This window comes from Nipponia nippon, unplaced genomic scaffold, assembly GCF_047370975.1.
Source record: "Nipponia nippon isolate SJK-2023a ecotype South Korea unplaced genomic scaffold, ASM4737097v1 scaffold_33, whole genome shotgun sequence".
Classification (NCBI taxonomy): domain Eukaryota; kingdom Metazoa; phylum Chordata; class Aves; order Pelecaniformes; family Threskiornithidae; genus Nipponia; species Nipponia nippon.
In genome coordinates, this window is record NW_028262351.1 from 4,631,409 (window position 1) to 4,655,707 (window position 24,299).

The 24,299-nt window shown below is 36.5% G+C and overlaps 1 protein-coding gene across 1 annotated transcript in view; it reads left to right on the forward strand.

Moving 5' to 3' along the window:
- Positions 1-24,299, forward strand: part of LOC104021663 (F-BAR domain only protein 2) — a 105,168-nt gene that overhangs the window by 350 nt on the left and 80,519 nt on the right. Inside the window, exons 2-8 of the mRNA XM_087770798.1 lie at positions 2,661-2,752; positions 10,585-10,659; positions 12,042-12,183; positions 12,274-12,426; positions 17,538-17,642; positions 22,075-22,173; positions 23,606-23,702. Of these exons, the coding sequence (XP_087626924.1) occupies positions 2,661-2,752; positions 10,585-10,659; positions 12,042-12,183; positions 12,274-12,426; positions 17,538-17,642; positions 22,075-22,173; positions 23,606-23,702 (763 nt within the window). The remainder of the gene's footprint in view (positions 1-2,660; positions 2,753-10,584; positions 10,660-12,041; positions 12,184-12,273; positions 12,427-17,537; positions 17,643-22,074; positions 22,174-23,605; positions 23,703-24,299) is intronic.

The window sequence follows — 24,299 nt, forward strand, 5'->3', positions numbered from 1 at the left end:
GCCGCCGTCCCTTCCGTGGCACTCTGTGCCTCTTGCGGTGACCTCCTGCGCCTGCCGCGGCTTGCCTCGCCTCTGCTGGGCTGGGCCGTGGGGGAAGCGCCCTGCCTCGCGCAGTGCTCGGTGGTCTGTTAGGGAGAAACGATGGAGGAGAGGGTTTGCTGGGCCAAGGGATGTGCAGATACGAGCGGGAGACCCTTTGCTAGGGGGTCTTACTCTTGCAGCCACTGTGGTGCATAGATGGGGCTTCTACTGCAGTCTGTTCTCTTTTCGTTAGGCCTACCATACAACGCAGTTGTTTGGGGGAATGGCACTAACTGTAACAACTTACAGTTGTATCATGCAAAAGCAAAACTGCATCTCAGAACTTTATGCTTTTGTCCTGACAACTTATTTCTATCTGCATGATAGAAGGTACAGCCTGAACAGCAGCCAGCTAGAGAAACAACAGACTTTCCAGTCTGTTTTAAAAACATAATTTGTTAGTCTTCTCCGTGCAGATATTTATATTTTTAATTGGGTAGTTATACATGGAGAAAAACTGAAAATTTGGATTTGGATTATTGAGCCTTGCATGAAACGAAACTTTTCATTGTGACTGTAGCTTATTTGTAAAAGTTTATCTCCAAATTTGGGCACAGTAACAACTTTGGAGTAGTTAAATAACAGGGTTTTTTGTATTCTAATTGAAAATATTAGTAAGGTCTTAATTACATAGTTATTCTGGTGGTTTTGTAATGCAGTGGTATTCAGGGTTTATATTGAGTAAATATAGAAAGTTAATAAGGTACCTGTTAGTGCACCAGTATTCAAAATTATTCTGAGCCTCAAACCGGCTAGATAGGAGTGAAATTGTTTACTTTTTGCATTTTCAGTTATCTTATTTTTAGTAAAAGTGGATCTGGCTTCCTCAAACCTAATTTGCTAGTTATTAGTTCTTAATTGCATTCCCTGTACACCAAGTGTTTAAAAACATGTTTGTATAGCATCATATTTGTTGTTATTAACTACTCCAAACAGTTTATTGAACTGTTGTGATTAGACTGGTACTTGGAATAGTAAGACTATGTTTAAAAAAAAACACCAACAAACAAACAAAAAACCCAAAACATTTCTTACTAGTTGGTGTTCTTATCCTTCTTTTATTTTTCAAAATAAAAGGATATTATTTTTTTTATTTTCCTTTTAAAGTTTGCTGTATTTTGGTGTATTCAATTTAGTTCTGCTTGTACTTTTTACAGACCTTTCTGTAATTGCACTTATGCTAAACTAATCTGCATTTTGATGACCTTTTTCAGGTTACAACTTACTGCAGTCTTAGGAACAGTCATTTTATAGGTGTCTGTCCTTTTGTTTGTTTGGGGTTTTTTTTGTTGTTTTTTTTTTTCTTCCCCCAATGCTTGGAAGAAGTAAAGCAAATAATCCTAGTGCAGTTAACACTTCACAGAAGTGGGCCTACTACTGTGACTGCTGTGAGGTTCCTCCATCCACCTGTGGCTGCTTCCACTTAAGCTGGTGGATCCCTGCTGTCTCCTCCTTGCTCACATCTCTTTTGCTGAGCAATGCAGCTGTTTGTGTCGTCATAGTGATCTGAATCATTGATCTTTATTTTTATTTGCTAGCTTTATTTTTCAGCTGTATAATTTCCCTCATTGGGTGTACCTTATGGATGCACAGACAAACTTTTACAGAACAAAAAGGACAGAAATGATTGGAGTGGTGTCTGACCAAATCCTCAGGCGTCTTTCACTGGAGATGTAGAGCTGCCATTGTGAAAAGTCCAGGATTCTGCTTCCCATCCTTCTTTCCCTCCTAACATGAACATGCACGTGATTTTTCTGAGGGTGTGCTTCTGTGTCTTTAGCAGCAGCAGTGTTATGGATCTGAAGCTTTTGGAAGGCAGGAGGGGAATGGATAGTTTGATAGGAGAACTCTTATAGTAGCAGTGTTGTTATGCCATGCCTTGCCTCGCCTTCTTTTCATTTATTGTTGCTTTCTCATGTTCGGGGGAAGTTCACCGTGGTGCCAGAGGTGATAAGCTGGCTGAGTTTATTAATTGGTTTTTAGGGCAGTGTCTCAGTTTTAACGGTGAGATATGCCTTACTGATTGGAAAATGTTTTAAGTTTTAAAACTAAACTTAAGAATAGACAAAGGGAAGTTACCTGTGAGAAGGAAGAAGTTAGTGATTTTTACCAATTTTACAAAAAACAGAGAAATATCCATGAAGTATGAAGAACTGGGGAGGTGGGATATCCAGTGATCCCAAAGTGTGAATTTTAGTTCATGGGGAAATAATGAAAGATATGAGAGAATGAAGAGGGAATGCAGTATTAAGTATGTGTTTAATAAGATGGGAAGTGAAAGAATACAAGACCCGTAGAAATCTAGAAAATAAAGGGCTTTAAATATAGTCTAGAAATATGTAATATAAGAGTTGTCATTCAAAGGGTAGTAGTGGCTGCTGAGGTGATTTTTAGTTTGTTTTACATATAAGGGATTGAAGGGAACTAACAGCAATTGGTAAAAAGCTGAAGCATTAGAAATCATTCACTTCATGAAACTTGATCAGTTATTAAAATGCATAGGTTCTATACTTTGTTCTGTAATTGTTTTAGCATGTTGTGTTTCATAGTTCTAATTTCTTTTTATTATTAATCTTTAGGGAGAAAGGAACAATGGTTTTGATGTCCTCTATCACAACATGAAACATGGACATTTGTCAACAAAAGACTTAGCAGACTTTATAAGAGAAAGGTAAGTATTCATCCTTGCTAATCCTGGCTCTTTAATATACTGTTTGTAGTTTTTATTTAAGTTTATCGTTATGTTTTACAGTAACATGCAAAATATATAAAAATCAACGAGCATTTTAAAATATCTCTCATATCATACAAGAACATTAAGTTTATTCCATTCGCTTAAACTGAATAGTGAGTCTTAAGTATTAATTAATAACAAGCTTCTAATTTTTAGGCTTGAATTAAAAAAAAAAATAAAAAGCTAGAAATGTCACATTAGGTGTCCAGCAGTTTATTTAAATTAATCCCAATTTTTTGTCGTGTTTGGAAGAAAAGCAATAATTTCGGTAGTAAAAATTATCAGTCTTTCAAAGTTTTTGACCATAGATTTAGAATTAGGGTGTTAGCAACTTCTAAAAGTATAATTTTTTTAAGATCATACTAGATTAAGATGTTGAGAAACTAGGTTGGTTAAAGAAAATGGAGTGATATGTATGGGCAAGAAAATAATACGCAGAAAATAACCCAGGTAGTTCTTTATGGGATGGAAGGGACAGAACTGAAATCTGCAAATGTGACAACTTCCTAAACAGATGTTCTTTATAAAAGACGACTGCTGCTGCTACTTTGAACATAAGAATTTCCATTCTGGATGAAATTAATGATATGTCTGCTTCAGAATTTTGTCTTGTTCAGTTACTGACACCAGATGACGCATGGAAAAAACTTACAGGAGGCTAATTGAGGACCTATTTCAGTGAAGGTTTCTTGCAGTAAAAGTTATCCAAAAAACTAGCCTTTGTTTTCTGGATTTTTTTCATCAGAATTTCAATTTTGGCCTGAAATAGACCTCAACAAAGAACTTTTAAAAAAATTTCCACAAAATGTAACCATGATGGATCTAGCAGGTACTCAGTGATACTGACATTTGCATAGTTTCAAAGTGAGTTGAAGTGGAGAAAATGACAAAAATCTTTCAACTAAGTGAAACAGGTGAATTCCAGAGTTCATATGTGATGGGCAGTCTCCTGTTGGAAGGACTGCACAAACCAAGGAATGTTGTGTTTCAAGAATCCCTGATCCCAGAAAACACATTATGAAGCCAGACAGGGTTCCAGTGAAATTCTGCTTTGGATTTAGTGGGGGGATATCACGCTGTTGATGTTTAGTCTGAAATATTTAGGGCTTTACAAGCTGCTAAAAAAAAATATATATATTTAATTTCAAAACTGCTTAACTGCTTTTAATATTGACTGTTATGAAAGTTTGCCTTGTGTTATCTTTGTGAGTGCCTGGATCTTTCCTTTGAAACCTGCTTTAATTCTTGGAATCAGTCTTTTTTTTTTAATAGTAGTAAGTCATAGACCTAAGCTGTACATCACTTGGACGCATATTTAATTTTATTAGTTTTAAATCTGTTGTGTTTTTATTTATCTCCATATTTAGATCAGAAGCTTCCTCGCTCATTCTGCTTATCTCCTTTATGTTGTATTCTTTGGGCACGCTCCATTTTATTCATACTGATCCTAAGGTGAAAGGTCTTACATAAATGGGTAAAAATAACTTGATGCTATATTTGTCTTGGATTCTTTGCTTTATTATGGTGACATAAATAAAACTTGACAGTTCATTCTACACAAAATTACCAGTAAAAAGAATGTGGCATTCTAGTTTTATTTTTCACTCTTAGATCCTTCAAATGAAATTTTAAAGATGTGCCTTTACAATCAATAAATAAAATATTTGGACCTTTCTCCACATATTAAAAATGTTTTAGCTGAAGTTTCTGCTAATTAATTCTAGTGATTTCGCAAGAAGGAGGCAATATTTCTTTTCCAAGTAAACAAGTTTAAATAACATTTAAGACTAAAGATTAATGACTGTCTAGGAACACATGAGGATCTACGTGAGCATGTTGTCCTCAATGAGAGATCAAGAAATGTAGTTTCTCTTGTGAATAGATCAGGACATGCCAAAGAGATGTGCAGTCATCTTACCTACAGCATTTTTGGTAAAATATATGGAAAAACTTCAGTTCAAGTTAACACACTGATATTCACTAGAATCTTAGCACTACGTTTTAATTTATTTGACAAGACTTCAATATACTTCCTTAAGAACAACTTGCCCTGGGATTGGAAAAATCTGTCAGTTATGCAGATCAGCAGCAACTAAGTTCAGTCCTTTCCAGTGATCTTCTCCCTGTCAAATATTAAACCTGGTATCCTAACTGTTCCATTGTGTTTTCTTCAGCTCTGCTTTATTGATCCATCTGGGTATGTCAGGCTGCCATTAAAAAAAAAAAGTTGAATGCTAAATAGATGCTTCTTTTCAAGTCAAGGGTGCATCACTGATCAATTTCAGTCTAAGCTAGTGGTAGTTTGTGGCATATAGTTTGTAATTTCAAAGAAATAGATGGACTTTAAATATTTGGTGTCCTCGCTTTAGTAAAAATGTTTGAGTGTCCATATCTAGGCAGTGAAGCCCTTCCACTACCATTGTGAGGTTATTGCAGTATGTCAGTCTATTTCCCAGGAAATAAATATGGTTCAGTAGCACACATTTATTCATGTGGGTCAAATTCTTGATCTCAAAAGAAATTGTATTGGGAAGTACTTCAACAGTATTTTACAACAGTCTGTCTTGACTATATTCTGTTTTGCATCTTTGTTTATTGCAAGAAATTAAGAGGTGTTTCACACAATTATCTTTCCCCTCCTTTCTCCACAGTATAGTCTGAATATTATTTTGCAGTACTCTTTTCTGCTAGAAGTATGTAAGTGGATGAGCAAGATTGATTAGGAGGCTCCTAGATCGAGTGTTTTTATGCCCTGCTTACACCTGATTTTCTGAGCTGTTCCCTATGAAAACTAAACTTAATATATTTGCAATTTCTTCACATCTGCCCTTCCATTCCTTCTGAACATATTGGCCAGTTTTATTCAGATGCGGAGATATAGGAGCGTGAAAACTGCTAGCTAGGTAGGAGAGACACATCTGAGTTGGTGATAGTACTTACAAAAAGTTAGAGTACTGTCAAACAGTATATACAGTTGTCGTCAGCTGTGAATGGGAAAGACTTGCTCAGTCAGTAGTTATTGCTTTCTAGGAGGTTCAGATATATGTCTCCTGAAAGAGTGAATTTTGTGGCAGGCAATCTGCTCAATGTTGGTAAATCTTGGGTGGAGCAGGATATCTGTCTGCTGAAAGATAGGTATCTTTGTTCTATTCTTGATAAAGCACGTAGAAATTACATTTTTAAAGAAGTTAAAATAGAAGAAGATTGGGCTGCCCCTGCAATGTTGTGTTGTTCTGGTTTTTTTTTTTTTTTTTTTCTTTAAATACTAGGAAGATTTTGTAGGTGAACTGTCTTGTGTTTGTGTGTGTTTAACACCTAAAATGTTTACGTGTAAGAAACCACTGTGCTCAGCTAGGAACTGAATAGATATTGTTGACTTTTCTCCAGAAGTCTTTAAAACATTTTTATGTACCAGTTGTCTGTAAGTGTCATAAAAAAGAAACTCCTTGATCAGAAGAAACTGGCAATGCACATATTCCCATTTCAGTTTAAATGTTTAACAGATTACAATCTGTCCTGGTTTCGGCTGGGATAGAGTTAATTTTCTTCCTAGTGGCTGGTATAGTGCTCTATTTTGGATTTAGTATGAGAATAATGTTGATAGCAACAACTAAAACATCAGGGTGTTAAGTAGTGCTTACACTAGTCAAGGACTTTTTAAGCTTCCCATGCTCTCTTGGACAGACAAATAAAGTGGATGTCGTTGTGGGAGTCTACTATAGGCCACCCAGCCAGGATGACGACACGGAAGCATCCCTTAGTTCCTTAAAGAATAACTCATCCAAGTCATCTGCCCTTGTCCTTATGGGGGACTTCAACTTGCCAGATGTCAACTGGGAACACCACACAGCTGGTACAAGCAGGTCCAGAAGATTCCTAAACCATCTGGATGATAACTTCTTGGTACAGGTACTAAGGGAACCGACCAGGAAAGGTGCCTTGCTCGACTTGCTGCTTACTGACAGAGAGGGTCTCGTGGGTGAAGTGGCGATTGGTGGCTGCCTTGGCCACAGCGACCATGAAGCAGTCAAGTTTAAACTCTATGGTAACAGGAGGAAAACTGCCAGCAGGACCCCCAGAGCCCTGGGCTAGAGAACCATGACTGCGAGAACAACAAACTCCCAACCAACCCCGAGCTTGTGTGATATTTGCTGCTCCAGCTGGATCCCTATAAGTCAATGGGGCCCATGGGATTCATCCGAGGGTACTGAAAGAGCTGGCTGATGTCATAGCGAGACCTCTCTCAATGATTTTTCAATGCTCTTGGGAATCTGGGGAGGTCCCAGTCGACTGGAAGCTGGCAAACGTTGTCCCAGTCTTCAAGAAGGGCAACAGGGATGACCCCGGTAACTACAGGCCTGTCAGTCTCACCTCTGTGCCTGGCAAAATTATGGAGAAGATTATTCTGGGAGTTATTGAAAAACACCTGAAAGACAACGCAGTCATTGGTCCCAGCCAGCACGGATTCACGAGGGGAAAGTCCTGCTTAACAAACCTAATTTCTTTCTATGACAAGGTTATCCACCTACATGACCAAGGGAAGCCAGTCAATGTAATCTTTTTGGATTTCAGTAAAGCCTTCGATACTGTCTCTCACAGTATCCTCCTGGACAAAATGTGTTTATCCAGCTGTATGCTGCACATAATTCAATGGGTGAGCAATTGGCTGATTGGTCGGCTCGAAGGGTTATAGTAAACGGGGTTACATCGGGCTGGCGATGGGCTATTCCATACCATATGATGTCATGCTTAGTATATAAACTGGGGGGAGTTGGCTGGGGGGGGGGGGGGCAGCGATCGCTGCTCAGGATCTGGCTGGGCATCGTTCAGCAGGTGGTGAGCAATTGCATTGTACATCACTTGTTTACTTGTTTGTATATTCTTTTATCATCATTATTATTATGTTACCTTCCTTTTCTGTCCTGTTGTTGCGAATGGGAGAAGGGTGATTTATAATGCTTAAGGAATCACTGAGAGGTATTAGCAAAAGTGGTTTTAATGTGATGTTGTGGAAGTGTGACTTAACAAAGTTTGATGGCAAGGTTCACTCTATTAATTACTGCATGGAAAAATCATACAAAGGGAAATTGAGTTACACTTGAGTTAGAATGATTTACAGAGAGATTGAAGATGCAGAGAGTAAGGAGGACCCGCCTGTTGAGTTATGAGGTTCAGAAAGGACCCCCTTGCTTTCTAAACTCCTTCCTCAGAGAGGAGTCTAGGTGCGGCCGGATCCAATCCTAGTCCCTGACTTGGTCAACAGTTTATGTCTAAAGGATTATATATGCAAAGCTTATATAATGTTTCATTAGCATCAATTCAGCATGCAATCAAAGTTACCAAGAAAAAAGGTTATGTGCGATATCAGTTGCTTGCCAACGATCTGTTGTCAGAAAAAGGTCTCTCTGCCTCAAGGAGCAGCCTTGAGAGGTGTCGGGGTGGTGGTGGTGGTGGTGTGGGGGTGTGTGTGTGTGACCGCCATGCAGCCACACTGCCTAGCGGGGAGAGCTACAAAAAAATGCTCACTTAGGCTGTCATATTTATAGGATAAAGTGGTTGACTTGTAGTCAAAATAAGAGAGAGAGTAAAGGTATGCAGGAGACTCCTTGTACCCACAGCTTTCTTTGTTCCTTGATAAAGGAGTCAGTCTTTTCTTTTGTGGGTTTTCAGAAAATAGATTGAAAATAGAGGCTACAACTCAGTCCTTTATCTCTTTTGGAGCCTGCACCAAGCCACTGCCAGTCTCTTCAAGGGGTTGAGCCTATTAAATTGTCTTTATGTCAACCTGTGAGTTTTGCCTTTTTTTTTTTTTCCTGATTCTCTCCCCATCCCACTGGGAGGAGTTAGCAAATGGCTGTCTGGTGTTTAGCTGCCTGCTGGGTTAAACCATAACACAATCAAAGACCGATTTTCAAATCGGTGAAAATTAATTTCCTCAAATGTTCATAGTGTGCTACCAGTGCATCAGAATGCTCTGGGAAGTCAGTTGACAAAACAAACGTAGATATGCATGCCCAACTGGTCAGCAACAGCATATTTGGTTGTTAGTGTTTGTAACTGTTTTATGTTGATAATGTGTAGTAAGTTGGGGAACTCCAGTTTTGTGGCGATTGCTCATGTAAGTATTTTGTTTTGGTCAGAAATCTTGTGCTTAAAAAGAAAAAAGCATTGAGGTCTTAAATCTAGAAAACTTTGATAGAAGCTGTTGATAATTATCAAAACATATTGTTCATCATGGTAATTAAAAAAAATCCGTCTCTCTTCTGGGTGTCTGTACATATGTGCTTGTTGCTGTGCAGTGAGCAAGAATTCCAAACCTTGGAAACTTAAACTTTTTCAGATCACCAAGAATACTTACATATGGGGAAGGAGGAGAAAGTTTTGATTTTTTTTTTATGGTGAATAACTTTGTAGTTGTTTGTAGGTGAGATTTAAAATGTAATTGAATTACTGCATTTTACAACTTAATCCCCTTCTCCAAATTGATTGTGTAACTGACTGGATTGTTATTTTTGGAAGTTCAGTAGGTTTAAATACGTGCTCCTCTGTCAAAGTTTCAGGTGACTGCTACTACTTTGTTTCATATTTTCATAAGAAAATTCTTTTTGCTTGGAAAGTGTTGCTGTGAAGGAGAAATAAAAACATCTGCCTCAGCAGTAAGTGCTTATAGTCATGGTAACTTGAGAAGGGTGAATTTGTCATCTCCCTTTTTTCCTCTTCTGCCCCTGAATAAAGGTATTACGAAACAGGAAAGAAATTGCTTCAAGCTTTTGGATTTTCACGAAAGACAATTACAGCATTTGCTCAAATCCAGGATTCTTCTAAATCTAAGTTGACGCTACACATTGAGTATTGATTTAGGGTGGAAAATTAAAATAGTGTGTATCTTAAGGTTAATAATAGGAGGGTGAGGAAGATTGATGGGGGAAGGACTTCCAGGGGAGTCACTGCCATGATATGTTGTGTGTGACTGCTGTTCCAATGCAATTGCCCCAGCACAGGCTCTAAGGAGGAAATCTATGTGGACCCTTGGATTTTGAATCTCCAAAAGACAAGTAAAAATGTGGGTTTGAGTGCAGGAAAATATAATGAAACTTTATGTAGGGAAGAGTTTATCCAAAAGAAATCAGAATGTATTGAGAGAAACTTCTTTAAAAATAATTATAAACAGTAGAACAGAATACATTTCATTGCGTGTTATTTGATTGTGTTTTCCAAACTGAAACATCACTATGCAAAGAACTTAAAAACAAAAAAAAACACCACAAAAAAAAAAACCAACAAAAATATAGACAAGACCCCATTTTATTTAATGTGAACAAATGTAATTGCTCAGTAAGCATTCAGTTTATTTTTTTTAATGTTTTCATTACAAATATATTTGATTTTGTTACTTTGTAAATCTCTGGTATTTAGACAGTGTTAGGTGGGTGATTGTTATGTCGCTGTGTTCTGACTCTTACCTAAAGAATGTTAAAGGGGGAGGGGAACAGCAGAGAGTATAGGAAGGAATCATCTTTTGCAAGTCTTGAGCCCTTGGGTGTTACTTGTTTCTGTTCCCTGCAACTTTCTGTCACAGTGTTCTTAGATTATTTTTTTTTTTAAATATTCTTCTGTGGTTTTGCATATAGTTTTTGAGGGGCCATTAAAATGGAGTAATTTTCAGCTGAAGTAAAAAGTCCTGTGCTTTGCACCTTTAGAATGCATATTCATTTGTCTTCAGATATCTTCAAAATTTTGATTATGCTTTTGATTGCTTTCTTTGACAGGGCTACGATAGAGGAGGCATATTCAAGGTCAATGACAAAACTAGCCAAATCAGCAAGCAATTACACACAACTTGGGTAAGTAAGTGTGTATAAGACAGAAATAATTAACTGCATACATGTTAAGAATCAAGTTTGATTCTGAATATTTTATTGATGATGTTGAAGGTAGCAAAACTTTGCCACCTTTAAAAATTATTTTTAGTTCTTCAGTTACTATACAGCTATGCAAAATATCATACAGCTATGCAAAATATCATACAGCTATGCAAAATATCATACAGCTATGCAAAATATCATACAGCTATGCAAAATATCATACAGTACAATTCTTTATTTACAGTTTTTAAAAAACAAAAAGCCCCAACACCATGGAGGAATTGTCTGTTCCTCTGTGTTTAAGGTTGAGTTTTTTTCAGACATAATAAAGAATGTGACTTTCTATTCCGTGCTCCCAAGCCTATGGTAATTATTTTGAAAAGAGAACATGGAGTCTGCAAATGTGGCAGTGAATTTATTTACTTCTATTATTTCTACTTTCTCAAGTGTTATCTCTGCCCTCAGACATATTAAGAATGAGAGTTTTCAATAGATTTATTCCATATTTTAATTAAAATTTTATACGTGGGATACATTTGAAAAAAAATGGAATGATTAATGGATGTTGTTTTCATTAGAAAGATTCAACAGCTCAGACTTCTTAGATGAGGCTAAAGATTATTTTTATTTGAAGTAATCACAGCTAGAAATGTGGAGAGCTTTCATCAGTGGATAATTTGATACCAGTTTTTGCTGCTCTTCAAAGGTTCTGTATCTGCATGTTAGTTTGAACATCAGTGCTTTAAAGGCTATGCATGATATTGGTTTTTCAGCAGTATTGACCTGGAAACTGAGGTAGGAATGTATCTTTAGAATAGCTGGAGAAGTCCATTCAGTATAGAAATCTGGATCTGAGGAATGACCTGTCCCCCACCTTCCTTTACCATATGGTTAATCTCGTGGCTGTAATGATGTAAGACAACTGGAAACGTAACTAGCCAGGTAATTTTTGGTTCCTTTTTGCTATTCAAGTATGCACATAAAAATACTTGTACATGTTAATTTTTTTTTGAGCTGCTCTTGCATCATCTTTAGGAATATCATTTGTCATTATTGTGTGTTGATGATGGAGAAGAATAAGTGAATTTTGCTGTGTTTTACTCAGTCAATACAGGTAAAACACTGAAAATACAGGTAAAACACTGAAAATACAGGTAGGATTCCAAGTACGTTTGAAACATTTAATAAGAATATCATTTATAGCAATTGTTGGGTTTTTTGTTTGCTTCAGTTTAAGGAACAGAGCTGAAATTCTGTAAAAATATCAGTTATACTTCAGCACTATTTAAAAAAAAATTGTAGCCAACTGAAAGGAAAAAAAATCCAGATGAGCATTAATTTTTCTTCTTTCCTCAATCTAGGACATTTGCACCAGTTTGGGATGTTTTCAAAACCTCAACAGAAAAACTAGCAAGCTGTCACTTGGACCTTGTGCGGAGATTACAAGAGCTAATAAAAGAAGTTCACAAGTATGGAGATGAACAAATCAAAACTTATAAAAAGGTTATTAATTTTTTTCTTATGTGTGTCCAATGACTTGTTAATGTTAAAATTAAAATGGTTTGGTTTTGACAACTATGTGATATTTGGCAGACTAAAGAAGATGTTTCAGGAACATTGGAAGCAGTGCAAAATATTCAAAGTATCACTCAGGCCTTACAGAAATCAAAGGAAAACTACAATGCAAAGTGTGTCGAACAAGAACGTTTGAAAAAGGAAGGAGCAACACAGAGAGAAGTTGATAAGGTAGTTCTGTGACATCTTACTTAAATTCATTGTGTTATCAATCTGTAACACATTCACCTTGTATTAGTAAGTGAAATGCTCAAAAAGGGCTAAAAGTAGTTGTAGCTATTTCATAATGTGCATGATACTTTGAATGCCTAGTTATGTTTTGTTTACACTTCTTATCTGTTCTAACTGCACTGCAGTTCTAGTTCTTTATTTTGTAATTACCTGGATCATATGATAATTTTGTTCAGTGGCTTTTACAGAAATTGCATATAATTGTTTCAGCTTCTATTATGTTTTCAGATGCATTTTCTATGTAAATATGTAAACAGTCAATCCCTTTGTTATTGAATTAAGGAGTAGGAAGTTTTGTGTTGTCCCCTCAAGTGAGACAAAGTAGACCTTGGGCTGCCTGGTCCCCTGAGTCTGAGGACCGCGAGTGCGGGAACAGTGATTTTTCCATTTGTGGGCACCGAAATCGTAAAGGATTGGCTGTATTAGCTGTATGTTCATAAGTCCGTGGAGCCTGATGGGATTCATCCCAGAGTACTGAAGGAGCTAGCGGATGTTACAGCAGGACTCCTCTCGATCATCTACCAAAGGTCTTGGGAGTCTGGGGAGGTCCCCGCTGACTGGAAGCTAGCCAATGTTATTCCAGTCTACAAGAAGGGTGTGAGGGAAGACCCAGGAAACTACAGACTGGTTAGTCTAACCTCAATACCTGGAAAAATTATGGGGAAGATCATACTGGGTGCTATTGAAAGGCATTTAAAGAACAGTGCAAGCACCAGGCACAGTCAACATGGGTTCACAAAGGGAAAGTCCTGTCGAACTAATTTGATATCCTTCTATGATAAGGTCACCCGCCTAGTGGATGAAGGGAAGGCGATGGATGTAGTTTCTCTGGATTTTAGTAAGGCTTTTGATGCTGTCCCTCACAGCATCCTTCTGGACAAGTTGTCCAACTGTGGGATGAGCAGGTACACGGTGCACTGAGTGAAGAACTGGCTGAAGGGCAGGGCTCAAAGGGTTGTAGTGAATGGGGCTACATCTGGCTGGTGACCAGTCACCAGCGGTGTTCCTCAGGGCTCAATTCTAGGGCCAGTTCTGTTCAATATATTGATCAATGATCTGGAGGCAGTAGTTGAATGCACCCTTAGCAAGTTTGCTGATGATACCAAACCGGGAGGTGCTGTTGACTCTCTTGAGGGACAGGAGGCCTTGCAGAGGGATCTAGATAGATTGGAGCATTGGACAATCATTAATGGCATGAAATTTAACAAGTCCAACACCTGGGATGGAGTAACACCAGGCACAAGTATAGACTGGGAGAGGAGTGGCTGGAGAGCAGCCCTGCAGAAAGGGATCTGGGGATGTTGGTTGGCAGCAAGCTTAATAGGAGTCAGCAGAGTGCCCTGGCAGCCAAGAGGGCAAACTGCATCCTGGGGTGCATCAAACACAGTATAACCAGCCGGTCAAAAGAGGTGATGGTCCCGCTGTATTCAGCGTTGGTGCGGCCTCACCTAGAGTACTGTGTGCAGTTCTGGGCCCCACCATTTAAGAAGGATGTGAAGGTCCTTGAATGCATCCAGAGGAGGGCAACAAAGCCGGTGAAAGGGCTGGAAGGCATGTCCTATGAGGAGCAGCTAAGGACTCTGGGTTTGTCTAGTTTGGAGAAAAGGAGGCTGAGGGGTGACCTCATTGCTCTCTACAGCTTCCTGAGGAGGGGAAGTGGAGAGGGAGGTGCTGATCTTTTCTCCCTGGGATCCAGTGACAGGGTGCATGGGAATGGTTCAAAGCTGCATCAGGGGAGGTTCAGACTGGACATTAGGAAGCATTTCTTTACCAAGAGGGTGGTTAAACCCTGGAACAGGCTTCCTAGAGAGGTGGTCGATGCCCCAAGCCTGTCAGTGTTTGAGGCATTTGGACAATGCCCTTAATAACATGCTTTAACTTTTGGTCAGCCCTGAATTGGTTAGGCAGTTGGACTAGATGATTGTTGTAGGTCCCTTCCAACTGACATTCTGTTCTCTTGTATTTGGGAGCCCAGAACTGGACACAATACTCCAGGTGTGGCTTCAGTAGTGCTGAGTAGAGGGGAAAGATCACCTCCCTCGACCTGGTGCCAACCCTGTGACTTTTTCTGGTTTTCAGGAAACAAAGCAGTAGAGGAAAGAGGTCGTTTCCCTGTCTCTAATGATGTCTTCTCTTCTTAAATCTCGATACCTCTGCCTATTTCCATTTCAGTTATCTGATCTGTGTAGGGCTCTGTTCTTGTTAGAATGGTCTTAGTGCCTTTTGTACTGCTGTCTTGGTGGAGCAGATAGAGTTGGTTATTGTCTTGTCACTGATGACGAAAGTGATCCTGTTGACCATGTTCAGATTCTTTTATCTTTAATATAAATTTAGCTTTTTTCTAGCTTCTGCCTCAAATGACAGTCAGTGTTGGGTTCTAGACATGAATCAGAAGTATGTGGGATGGCAGATGTTTTCCTGCCAGTTCATTCAAAGTATAGTTTCTTCTGAATTCTTGTAAATTGAAATTTTTCAGTAGGAAAAGTTGACTTGATGCAAGGCTTGCTTTTAAGATGTAACTTTGCATTCCCTTGTCCAGTTGGAAACAAAAAAAATCTTCAGTCTGACTAATGTCTACATGCAGAAGGGAGAAAGAAGCAGCACTATAGGCTGAAGGCCATTTTTTTTCTGTTTTATGCATCTTCCCTAGATATTTTTGTTTGAACTATTAGGCCATAGTTGAATGCTCAGCTAATACTTCTAAAATGTTTCCAGTGGGAGCCAGTAACTGTGACCATCACATCTCTTTAGTCATGTCTTTATTCGAATTTACACTTGTAATTTCAGAAATGGTGACAAAGATTGTATTAATTTGTTTTTCTTTTGGCAGAGAATAGGTTTATTACTTTTAGCATAACATAAAATGTTTTTAGCAAAATCAGAATAGCTGCTTTATCAGAAAGCAGGGGATCTGCACCAGTATGCTAAGAGCTTATCACAAAGCCATATATTTGGAGAAATGCTTTATTGAAGAATCTGAGGAGGTATCTGAGAGCTTGCAGTTTTCATTGAAGCTGTAAGTTAGTGTTAACTTGTGTAATAATTTCCTATTGTTCACCGATATGTTAACTTCTCAATAGTGACTTAACAAAAAAAAAAAATTCTTGACTGATACTTATTCTTTTAGTTACTGTAAATCTGCTAAATAGAGTTCTAGCAATTGCTGCACCTGAGAATAGACACATAGTGTTTTCAGAAGAGATTACTAGTTAATCATACAATGTTTGTGTGCTTTATTATTTTGTCTGTCTTGCTGATGAGTTTTTTTTGTAGATGCTTCAGCACATAACACAATTCTGCTCATGGTTAAACATGATTACAAGAGACAGAATGTTTTGTTTGTGTCAATCCCATGCATATGTGGTTCAATTACGTAATGCTTCACAAAAAGACTTATTTTAAGTCTTTTAACTTGACATTTCCTTCCTTTTCAGTGATTAAGTTTGGAATCATCTTATTGCAAAAGCAACCTTAATTCTTTTTAAAACCAGGTGTTCATAGAGCACCTTTTACTTTTAGTATAGTAAATGGTGTTTGGGAATTCCCCTATGTGAATGTGCAAAAGTGAGAATCATGAAGTAAAATTCAGAGTAAGTAACTGATGGGTTTGATACATCCTGTCATGCCATCCTTAATGCCTGAAGGATCCATATTCTTCATACAGTGAAGTATTTTCAGGCTTTGTTATGCTGGGTTTAGAGGACTATATGAGCAAGATCGGCTTAAGCTTTCTCTAACTGGAAAAATGGAACTGTAGCTTTGATTCCTCTTCATTTGAAGTCCTGGTTGACGTTTCCCCAGGTGAACAAGTCCTAATGCTATACTGTTACTCATGATTTTCAGTTATTTTTCTCTTGGAAATCGCAGAATATAACTATATCTTTCCAGAGGGCATCTTTTATATTAATTTGTTTGAAAGTTATAGATAGTGCTCAGCTTTACAAGTCATTGCAAGTGAGAAATAGTTTTCATTTTTACTGTGGGACAGGTGAAATTCATTTGAAAGAGGGGAGGAAAGCTATTCGGATCTAGAACAAATAGTAAATATACAACTGTCTTTACTGATGTCATTAATAATTCAGAAATACTTTTGAGTTACAACTGATGGGAAATTTCAATGAGATAAAGTAGGCATGTTGAACACAAGCTAGAAAAAAGCTGATGTTCAAGGCAAATAATTTTAATTTTAATTGGCTTTTAACTTGGAAATAGCAAGAATATCAAAGTTTTTCAAAACTTCATCTCGTTTGTCATGCTGTAAACTTTGAAAATAACTTTTTATCTACCAAAAACAATCAGTCATTCAGTTTTGTCCGTGTAATATTGGGATTCTCCTGTATTTCTTTTTGTCTTTTAAGACTATTAAGCCCACAAAAAGAACATTTTGGTTTATTAGCAACAAATAATGAAACAAATCAATAAATTATAAAGCCAAAAAGGACTATTATAAACAACTCTGAGCAGCATAAATCTGGCCATCCGTATGTTCTGCATTAACTTCACTTTCAAATATCTCTTAATCTTAAAATTTCCATTGATTTAACACCTGTACTTTTGAATGTGTTTTCCCTTATATTTTTCTTTCGCTTCTAACAGAGAACTGTGCCACCTTTTTTACCATTAACTTTCAGAATTGCGCTAATAACTGTTTGCTCTGTATTCCAACCCTGCTTTCTTCCTGGTTTTCTGTTGCAGATCTAAATATTTGACATGAGCTAATTAGTTGCCTTCAGCAATACAAATCTTAAAATATTTATTTCAAAACAAGTATAAGTTAGTCATTGCTGTTACGGGGAAGGGATTTAAATGAGGTAATTGCTTTGTTACCTTTTTATGTGGTTATATATCTACCTTTAAATAGAAATCTGTAATGGCTTGAAGCAGAGTTATTTGGTGGTGAAATTTTGTTATGACATTTCACTGTTTTGATATGCCCCTGAATATTTTTATAGGTCATCCTAGGCTTTCTTTTAATAGTAACTTTAAAAGCCTTGGATCAGACTGGATGTGTGACATTTGATGCTTTTTTTTTTTTTGTACTTAATCTATAGGCAGCAGTTAAATCAAAAAAAGCTACAGATACCTATAAACTATATGTGGAGAAATATGCTGTGGTTAAATCTGTTTTTGAACAGAAAATGACAGAAACTGCACAGGTAAGTGTTATATTAAATGAGTTACCTTTAAGATAGATTAATATGTTCTATTTTATCTCTATGAAGATATCTGAAATCAAAGCTTTTGAAAAATTGGTTCAAGATAGAATGATCTCCATTGGAAATTGATATGACCAATAATGTCAGAAGTAATATGTTTGAAGGGCAAACATTGGTCATGTATGCTGTGATGGCAGTGTTTTTGAATGACACAGTTGAACACTAGCACTCTAGAAAGACTTTTTGAAGAAATTTTTAGGAAGAAAACAAAATGAACTTTTGGAAGTATTGTAGATGCATTGTTATCGTGCGGGAAATCCTGTGAATTGCTGGATAGCCAGAACTCATTCATAGGAGTTTTAAAACTGGGATCCATCATGGTTTTTTATTATCATTCTGGCAAAACACTTAGTAACAGCTTGTTAAAGTGTCATTCCAGGGTTTATCTGAGGTGGTCAAAAGCCCCTACATCTATTCAAATTTTGTTTTGTTTTTTTTTTTTTAAGATGTTTTAATCTGTATTTCGGAGGATATTAAGTTCTCTGTATGATTACACATGCTGCTGCTTGTTATGTTTTAAAGTTTCTTTTTCAAATGTTGATATCAGACTTTTCCACTGCCCCAGATTTCAAAAAGCAAACCTCGCTGTTTCTGCTTTTAGTAGTAATATTTAGTTGAGGACTGGTTGGCATATTTATTTGTATATGTTTCTTGGTTTAGTAAAGCTTTTACAAGATAGGAATTTACTTTTTGGTTGAAGTCTTTGCTCTCTTCCTTAGTTTCAAAGATTAATTTTTAGGCATAGATGGAATTATTAGGGAGATTCAGTCATACTTGTATTATTAATGTAGAAGTGGAAAAGTGTTAGGGTTTTCCTTAACTCCTTGGAAATTAAGGTTTTACAGTATGGGGATTATGTAGGCTGACATGTAAAAAGCTGCCCTGTCCTAAACTATAAACTGCTTTTCTACTTTGAAAACTTCGTTAGAACTTGATCTAGTTCATCTCTGAATAATACTCAACACAGCTGTTACAGAAAGGGTACCAAATATATCGCATACTAGAACTCTTCCCTCCCACCCACCCCCTCCAGTCCAGGCATTTGTGACAAGGAAGTACTCAGGCATGCTACTGTGAAATTCTGCCTTTAATGTGACTGTTACATTAAGAGTCTTGACATCCTTTTGTTGAGAAGTTCACAGTAGGCATCTTTTTGTGCAAGTATCCTAACTAGGTTCTGGTTGGAGGAGCTGTACTCCCTATGCTTTTCTTTTCAGTTTGAGTTAAATTTAGTTAAGTACATTATTTTTCCCTCATTTAAAAAATATATGACTCTTTAAATGCTTTTTTGTTGTTGTGTAGTGTAAGACAGTGATGACTGCAGTTATTCAGTGGTATAAAAAGGCTTTATTTAAAAAAAAAAATATCACCAAGAAAATTAATGGGTACCATGGTCTGGGTTATAAGGCCTGTTGTACTTCTCTCTGGTGTGTGAAGCTGTATTTTCAATATATGTTTTAAATTAGTATTGTCAAAACCAGCAGTTCTCTTTCCATGTTTCTTCCTTTGTCAAGTATTTGTTCGAGGAACTACCTTGTAGAACTAATCCAACTAAAACTAATGTATTAAGGAAGGTTGGCTTTAACCCAGAAGAGACCTGGGGTCTGGTTTATTGAGAGATCACACAAGCATTTGTGTTGGCGCAAAGGAAGAGGCAATGTGGTACTAAGGGTAGAGACTTGTGTCTTTAAGCTGACTTAGTGTGTGACACCTGGCCTGGGCTTGCTTTAATGTGTGTCCACCTTATACATTTACATCTGTTGCCTTAGCAGTTTGTCTCTCTCGCTGTAACTTAAAATATTTGTGTATCAGTTACCCCTAGGCAATTTGATTGGGATTGGCATTGGCATGTGTGATTCCAGTCACTTGAGAATTTTGGGACTAGGCAACATTTTTAAACTTAAATGTATCTTAAAACAATTCTTAGAAACAAGTATAATAGTAACAAAAGAATCTTTACCATTGAAGTGTAACATTCCTCCTGGAGAGTTTCCACAAATAAGGTGGAAGCAAACCGACATGTAAACACATACTGCTGTTACCCAAAATGGTAACTTTTCTGTAGTGTTCCTGTTAATGTAACTATTGCAGTTGTTCAGTAAATGTTCCATCATTGTGTGGTATGTATAAATTGTAGTGCAAACTGACTTTTGCTGTAGACCCCACCTTTTGATACAAAGAAATCAAGTAATACCAGAAAATACCGAACTGTTCCATTGATTTGTTTCAACCCATATACAAGTGTGGCAGCTCTTCAGTTATTCTAGATAGATCCAGATGTTCCTGCCCTGTTTGTTACTTACCTTGCTCTGGAAGTTACTGAACCCCCACTGAAATAGATCCTGTGAATGCTTCTGATCCACTTCAGAGCAAGTTCAGTCAGGTTGCTTTAAATCTTTATTTAGTCTCACAAAAGCTGTCTGTTGTTTATTCCTTACCTTACAGGAAAGAGACTGTGTTTATAGCAGTTGACTTATTGCTCTCTGAAACAATAAGAAAAAACTTAACAAATATGACTTTAATAAACTGACCTTGCTAAAATTGCACTCCAAACTTGTCTCCAATGATCAAGAAAGCTGTGAGTAATGAAAAGGAGTTCTTGTTTAGAACTGACAGAAGATAAACATGAAGAGTATTTGAAATTGATTTTGTCAGTGAATTAATGAAGGAAAGTGTAGGGGCTTTCAGCAAGAAAATTAGCTGGGCTTTTCATAATATCTTAAAAAAAACTTCATTTGAACAATTCACTACAACAAAAGAATGAAAAACGTAACAGTTATCTTGTATCTAGAGACAGAATATGAAGATGCTTTTTGTTCAGCTTTATTTGTGTTATTAGGTATGCATTAGTTATTTAAACCAGGCTGAGATAGAGGAGAAAAAAAAAAAATTTGCTGTACCAGATGTTACAACTGGGAAAATGCGACCATGCTTTTCTGCTATTTGTTTTGTTTTCAATACAAAAATGATACAAATTTATCTCTCACTACAAACCACACTTGCATAAATAACCTTAGTTCCTTAACTGCAACAGCCCCTTTACTCAAAATTTAAATTTTCACTTAATGTGACAATGGACATCTGGAAACTCTAATACCTTCCACAGCTATCCATATTGGAAATGAAAACTGGAATTCTGCCAGTATAAGTCCTGTCTGTGGAATTTGTTTTAAGTATAATGGTATAGCTGCATCTGCAGTTTGATTCCAGGGGGGCTACTTTAAAGATGATGCGGTAGGGAAAATAACACTCGTGAATATGTGGAAGCCCACTTCTGAATCAATCGCACCCTAGATTATTTTAATTTGGAGTACATTTCACTTGAAATATACTAATTCTGAAGACAAAATAAATGAGCAGTGTGACCATTCTCAGCTGTTTCAGTGCAAAAACAGTTGGCTTAACTTAAATCTGTCTTAGGCTGTTCAGATAAAATTTTTCTGAGGATGTGAACACCTTGAATTGCTGTGGCTTTATTCTAGGTAATCATGTAGTAATGTCCTCACTTAGCTGTCCTCTTTCCTTAGTTAAACTCCACCAATCCTGTTGCATAAATTTTTACATATTTTTCAGGTCTTTTTACATATTTTCAGGTCTTCAGAGAACCCTGCAAAAATTGGAGAGAGGATTAAGTGGTGCTCCAAAGTTTGGACAGTTACAGAAGTAGGAAGAGAACTAGGACAGCAGGAGTAAACACAGATTTCAAGATGACTATGGTTGACTGTTGGGGAGGATGAGGACATGTTTAGTTCTGATCTTTGGCTAGGGAGGGGCCATTAGAGATGTTGGAAATAGTTTTAAAATGGGTGTCAGGTGGAAGCCTGGGTAAGATGGAACAGGAGGACAAATTCCAGACGAACTACAAAGTTTTTATACAGGGAGTTTAAAGATCAAACAAATGAATTGCATTTAAACAAGCAAAGGATGTAGATTTAACTAGAGAAAGAGAAAGCATGTGTATATTGTGAGCAGGAAGAGAGGGTGATGAGGAGGAGGTGCAAAACAGATCCAGAAATAGGATTTCTGGGCTTAGATGGAAAACCAAAACTCTTCAGTTACGGAAAAAAGATATATATATTTTTTTTAAACACCCTCCAACTCTATTTTCTTTTGGTAGAAATAGGTCAGACTTTTTTAAAAAAAAAAATCAAGATAGATGAAGGTTTAAAGAGTAAGTAAAAAAGTTGCATAATGGTTCTAAAAGGATATTATAAAGTAACTCTGAATTCTGCACCTTCCTTTCTTAAACACTAATTACAATGATCAAGATCTGAAAAAAAATTGTTTTTTTGTTTAGTATATTTAATTATTAAAAGGTTTAGTATTTCAAGAATTACTTTCATTATGAATAATTGCTTGTATTGGTTTACAGAAATTTCAAGACATTGAAGAAACACACCTTCTTCATATAAAAGAGATTATAGAATCAATGTCAAATACCATAAAAGAAATTCATTTACAAATAGGAGAGGTAATTTTTATATTATCATTTGTTTGGATCATGCTACGTATTTTTCTTAACTATTAAATGAAAACATTTCTTACTGTGTGTGTGGTAATTACAAGATCACATCTTTCAAATGATGGTAACTTTTTTAAACCAGTATGAGTAGAAGGAGATAAACAGAAATGATCCATAGAATTCAAAAGACTTTCAAGCAGATGTGGTTCTTTTTACCACAGATATCAAACATTATGTGAGTACTGAACTTGTTTGAGATGTTTGAAGGAGATTTGAACATCTACTAAATTGCTGTTTTGCTCTTTTGTGATGTTTCTATATGTGTATTCTCTTGTTATTCAAGCCTCTCTGAAATTTTTTTATTAAATGGATCATCCTCTAATTTTGTTCATTGTATTGGGAATCTTCTTACTATCGAAATTCAACAGAAGCTGAATTTTTTACTGCTTCCTGTTGTATTTATAAGTTCAATATCACAAATTTTACAGAATAAGGCTGAATAATTGTTAAATTTTGTGTTAACAGAAAAGAAAATATTTTGACAATTTGCAGAATTGTTAGTGTATTTCAAAGTTCTGTTCTCTAGATATTAATTAGCACCCATTTCATACATTTCAGGATACTTGTGCTTTTCTTCAACTAAAATTTGAAATTATATCAGTCTGCAAAGCTTTCAAATTTTTGATACACTTGGGTTTTTATGAGCAAAAGACCTTCACTAACAGTGTTAAAAGAAGCTTTTATAGTATCTTTTCTTTAGATGCAAGTTGGTTTAATTAATAATCCTTATAAGAAGTCTTTAATTTTCTGATGTTCTGAAATGTAGTTTTATTTCTATATACTTAATTTGAGTCACTGTTTTCCTCAGTTTTGAGATTTTTCTGCTAATGAATGGTGGTCACAAGGGTCATGCTATTTATTTCTAAAGCATATACATACTGCCTTGTTGGAAAAACTTATTAACAATGTGTGGTTGTTCATTTGTCAGACCAAAAAACGTTACAACAGTAATGCTTTTACTCAAGCAGGTGAGAAATGAGATAATACAGTGGTAACCGTTCACACCCTTAACTGGTGCTGGCTTAAGAGACCACTTGTCTTCCTGACGTTATAGTGGGACACGTTGCTGACAAATTCAGAAAATTATGGATTACAAAAGTGGTTTAGATGGAAGAAATGGAAATAAATCCTAGCCCCATCATCAAGCTGTATTCTTTCATTCCTCATTTGTATCTGTATCGTACACACACTTGCTAATACTGAAGCAAAGAAGGGATTTCCTTGGTAAAATGCCTGTTGATTTTTGGAAGCCCTGTAATATATTTGAGGCAAGTATTTTTGAACTTCAACTCTAGAGAAAAACACTTTTTAAAGTTAATTACATTCTTTCAATTACTGGTTTTAAAATTCCTTGTGTGGTGTGTGTGTGTTTTTTTTGAAGGTGCATGAAGAGTTTATTAATAACATGACAAATACTACAGTTGAGAGTTTAATACAGAAATTTGCTGAGTCAAAAGGAACTGGCAAGGAAAGACCTGGTAAGAGAGAAAAAATAACAGAGTAGGAAATGTTAATTTAAAAGCTGTAGATTTCCACTCCTAATAAAAGGTCAAACCCTATTTGTTAATGTGTTATAGTGGTAATGTACTTACAATTTCAAATTCTCAGTATTCATTAGTTTGGATATTAAATGATTCATAGAAATTTAACAACACAATTTATTATCTAAGTGTAGTATTTGTGTTCATGAAGCATAGCGTTTTATAGCTCTGAGTCCCTCTATGTAGACCTTCAAGGAAGCTCTTAAACTATACTGCTCCTTGGTACATCAGTGAAATTTGTCAAGAAACTGAAGTTCCTTGCACAAACTTACCTCTGCTATGTGCTTCTGCATAAATTATATTTCCAAACTCTATTTAATATAAATTTATGGATATATTCAGAACAAATGTCTGTAAAGCTGCTTATAGAACTGTTGGAACAGTTGCATCAGTTAATTTGGTTAGCTTATTAAATTATGCATTTTAATAGATCACATGTAGATTGTTTCCTTTAATAAGCAGCAAATTGAATAGTACTTTCTGAAAGTACTGCTTGTTGGGTGTGGTGTATAAGACTTTCCTGGACTGGGATAA